General features: G+C 58.2%; 1 protein-coding gene across 1 annotated transcript in view; it reads right to left on the bottom strand.

Moving 5' to 3' along the window:
- The window catches only part of LOC311328270 (uncharacterized protein), a gene marked incomplete at both ends in the record, with an annotated part of 3,500 nt that extends 94 nt beyond the window's left edge, over positions 1-3,406 (bottom strand). The window contains 5 exons of the mRNA XM_084462263.1: positions 1-397; positions 609-1,248; positions 1,839-1,934; positions 2,348-2,453; positions 3,120-3,406. The exon at positions 1-397 is cut by the window's left edge and continues 94 nt beyond it. Coding sequence (XP_084318389.1) covers positions 1-397; positions 609-1,248; positions 1,839-1,934; positions 2,348-2,453; positions 3,120-3,406 — 1,526 coding nt within the window. The remainder of the gene's footprint in view (positions 398-608; positions 1,249-1,838; positions 1,935-2,347; positions 2,454-3,119) is intronic.
- Between the last annotated feature and the right edge of the window lie 444 nt (positions 3,407-3,850).

The following is a 3,850-nucleotide window of genomic DNA, read 5'->3' as shown; positions in this document are numbered from 1 at the left end:
GTCCAGTCATCCAGCAGCTTGTGGTTCCTCAGGCGCTCCTGCTTCCTGTGGCTCAGCTCCAGAACCGACCGGCGGTACCGACAACCGGACCCGGGGGAGACCGGCGCCGCCCCCGAGCCCGCCTCCGACACGCCCCCGCCGCCGACCCCGCCTCCCTCCGCCTTCCGCTGGCGTTGCTGCCTCGCCAGCGTCAGGTGCCGGCGCCGTTCGGTCCGGTTCCAGTAGCGCCCCGCCCACCCCCCCTCCCCCTCCCCCCGCGTGACCTCGTCGTCCGTGGTGACCTCGCTGCGCTCGTCCGCCAGGCGCGAGGCGCGGGCTTTGAGCAGCTGGTTGCGGGCGGCGGTGCGCGGGGTGCGGCCCCCCCCCCCCCGCCTCGGCCTGGCCGTAGAGGAGGGGGCTGCCGGGGGGCGGGGCGCCGGGCCGGGGGGGCAGGGCCCCGCGCCAGTCCGCCGGCTCCACCCCCCCGGGCCTCGCCCCGGAACCAGAACCGGATCTTTTGGCGGGGACCGGCGCGGCGATGCCCCGTCTCTGGCTTGGACTAGTAGGGAACTCCTCCTCCCCGGCTCCTCCCCATCTCTGCTCCTCCCCCTGGCCCCCCTGGGCCCTGCCCCCTTCCTGGCGGTAGGCGTGGTCGTGGGGGTGGCTGGCACGCCGGCGGCGGTCGCTCAGGTCCTGCAGCGTGTAGCTGCGTCCGGGCAGGTCCGCCGAGGCGTGCCGGTCCGGCCGGAGCGCCCTCCTCTGGCACGGCTCGGTACTGCAGCTGGCGGGGGCGGCGGCGGGGAGGTGGAGGAGGCGGCGCCGCCCGAGCGGGGACCACGGTCCGGGTTCGACTGCCGCCGCCGCCGCCCGCGCCTCGGGGATGGACTCCAGGTCCCGGCGCGCGTTGCCCCCCTGCCCCGCCAGTTGGTCGCGAGGCCCGTGGCGAGCGCGCAGGCCGTGCATGCGGGCGTCCAGAATCTTCTGGAAGCGGCGGAACTCTCCAGCGCTGATGCTGTGGAAGCCCGAGTCGCTGAGCTCCAGGGAGAGGAGGGACTGCGAGGAGGAGGAGGAGGAGGAGGAGGAGGGGGAGGAGCCTCGACTGGTGTGGCCCGGGGGGGAGGAGACGGCGTCCTCGGGCCCCTCCTCCGTCTCGGCCTCCGAGAGCTCCTCCTGGTGGAGACTGCCGTCGGTGCAGCCCAGGCCGCTGTCTCTCTCGTGGAGCGGCAGGTAGCCCAGCAGAGGCTCCAACCAACCAGCCTCATACTCCCCCTGGAGGAGAGGAGGAGAACACAGGAGGAGAGAGGAGGAGATGGAGGAGAAGAGGAGAAGAGAGGAAGAGAGGAGAACAGAGGAGAAGAGAGGAGGAGATGTAGGAGAAGAGAGGAGGAGATGGAGGAGAAAATAGGAGGAGAGAGGAGAGGAGAAGAGAGGAGAAGAGAGGAGGAGATGTAGGAGAAGAGATGAGGAGATGGAGGAGAAGAGAGGAGGAGAGAGGAGAGGAGAAGAGAGGAGATGGAGGAGAAGAGAGGAGGAGATGGAGGAGAGGAGGATATGGAGGAGAAGAGAGGAGAGAAGAGAGGAGAGGAGGAGAAGAGAGGAGAAGGAGAAGAGAAGAGAGAAGAAGAAAGGAGAGGAGAATAGAAGAGAGGAGAGAAGAGAGGAGGAGATGGAAGAGAAGAGAGGAGGAGATGGAGGAGAGGAGAGGAGAAGAGAAGAGAGGAGAAGAGAGGAGAGATGCTGTGTATATCAGATCTCTAACAGACACGCTCAGAACACGCTCCTGGGTTCTGACTAGACAACACATTCTCTGGGCCACAGTGTTGATGAGTTGATTGATCATGTGATCATGTGATAGTCACCTGACTCAGCAGGCTGCTGGGCTCTTCCTGGTCTGTGTTGCAGCAGCCAATCAGACAGCTGCGATTGTTGGGCTGGTAGCTCAACAGGTCAGAATCCTACAACAGAGGCAGATATCAGAGAATGACTTACACTAAGAATGAATGAATGAACGGATGAATGAATGAATGAATGAATGAATGAATGAATGAATGAATGAAAGGATGGATGGATGGATAAATGAATGAATGAATGAATGAATGAACAACAGAATGAACGAAAGGATGATTGAATTAATCAATGACTGGAAGGATGGGTGGATGGATGAATGAATTAATGAATTAATGAATGAAAAGATGATTGACTTAATTAATGACTGGAAGGATGGGTGGATGAATGATTGAAGGTATGATTGAATGAAAGGATGGATGGGTGGATGGATGAATGAATGAATGAATGAATGAATGAATGAATGAATGAATGAATCTGTAACTTCATGACTCTAGTGAGCAGTAGAGCTGCTCAGATGTACCTGGAAGTCCAGACTGTCTAACTCGTCGACGCCATAGGACACACTAGGGAGGTAGCCATTGGCTCCGTACAGGTCAGGTGACAGGGTCATAGGGTCATAGTAGGACCTGGGGAAGAATGACGTCATCATGTTTAGGACGTTCTAACGCCACTATCCCAACTATGTACGGTATACCCCCTCCAGAGCCCGCCACGCCCGTAACCCCGCCCCAGCCCTATGTCCAGGGCTTTAACTGCCCCGGAGTCAACCCACCCAGCGCCCACTAGGGGTGGGCACCAGTAATTATCTCGCTCTTCCATTCTTGGGGTCATGATTCGATTTCAAAACGATTATCACTGATTTCTATTCGATTATGATATCATTTTCAATGACATTTCCATCATTTGACTGCAGTAACATATTAAATACAGTAGCCCATTAAATATAGTAGCCCATTAAATACCGAGGGTCCCGTGATGGTAGCGGCACAAAAAGCAAATTTTTTTTGTGAAAACAGGATAAAATCATAAAATACATTTTTGCAATAAATAAATAATGGGGGGAAAAAAACAGAAATTTCGGAAATCGGAATTTGTGAATCAATCTTTAATCATCGAGACTAGAATAGCGATTCTTCCATGAATGGATTTCTACCCACCCGTGAGCGTAGCCCCCCAGGGCGTCCTGGCTCTCTCCCCCACCCCCAGCCCCCCCCCCACTGGTACCCACCCGTGAGCGTAGCCCCCCAGGGCGTCCTGGTTCTCCCCCCCCTCCCCCCACCCCTGGTACCCACCCGTGAGCGTAGCCCCCCAGGGCGTCCTCGCCTCTCTCCCCCCCCCTCGGTACCCACCCGTGAGCGTAGCCCCCCAGGGCGTCCTCCGCTCTCTCCACCGGCCCCAGCCTGCGTAGCGCCCCCCAGTGGCGCTCCGTCTGCGTGCAGCAGTCGCTCGTGTAGCACCGCTCACGACCCCTCTGTCCCTCCATCTGCACCGTGATTGGCTGGCCGTACTCGTCCAGGAAGTGCAGCGCCTCGTGGTGCCTGCGGGTGGCATCGCGCCCTTTGACCTGGAAAGAAAACATGACGATCGATTCATTAGATCCTGCGGACCCTGCGCGCCCGACGAGGACAGAATGTAGCTTACTAACAACGTCCACAATATGTACTTATATTTACTGTGTATGTTTATATCTGGCAAATCCATTGTTTAGAAGTGACTGAATCTACCTGGTGTTTAAGAGGTCAACATCAGTCTGTTAATAGGCAGCCCAGGTTAAACACTAAGGCCCAGTCCCAATCTCCCCCCTAAACCCTCATCCCCTGAACCCTCAACCCCTGAACCCTCAACCCCTGAACCCTCACAGACCCTGAACCCTCAACCCCTGAACCCTCAACCCCTGAACCCTCAACCCCTGAACCCTCAACCCCTGAACCCTCACAGACCCTAAACCCTCAACCCCTGAACCCTCAACCCCTGAACCCTCACAGACCCTAAACCCTCACAGACCCTGAACCCTCAACCCCTG

The sequence above is a fragment of the Borostomias antarcticus genome (assembly GCF_949987555.1).
Source record: "Borostomias antarcticus genome assembly, contig: scaffold_986, whole genome shotgun sequence".
In the NCBI taxonomy this organism is placed as follows: Eukaryota; Metazoa; Chordata; class Actinopteri; order Stomiiformes; family Stomiidae; genus Borostomias; species Borostomias antarcticus.
This window is presented reverse-complemented; position numbering and strand designations above follow the sequence as displayed.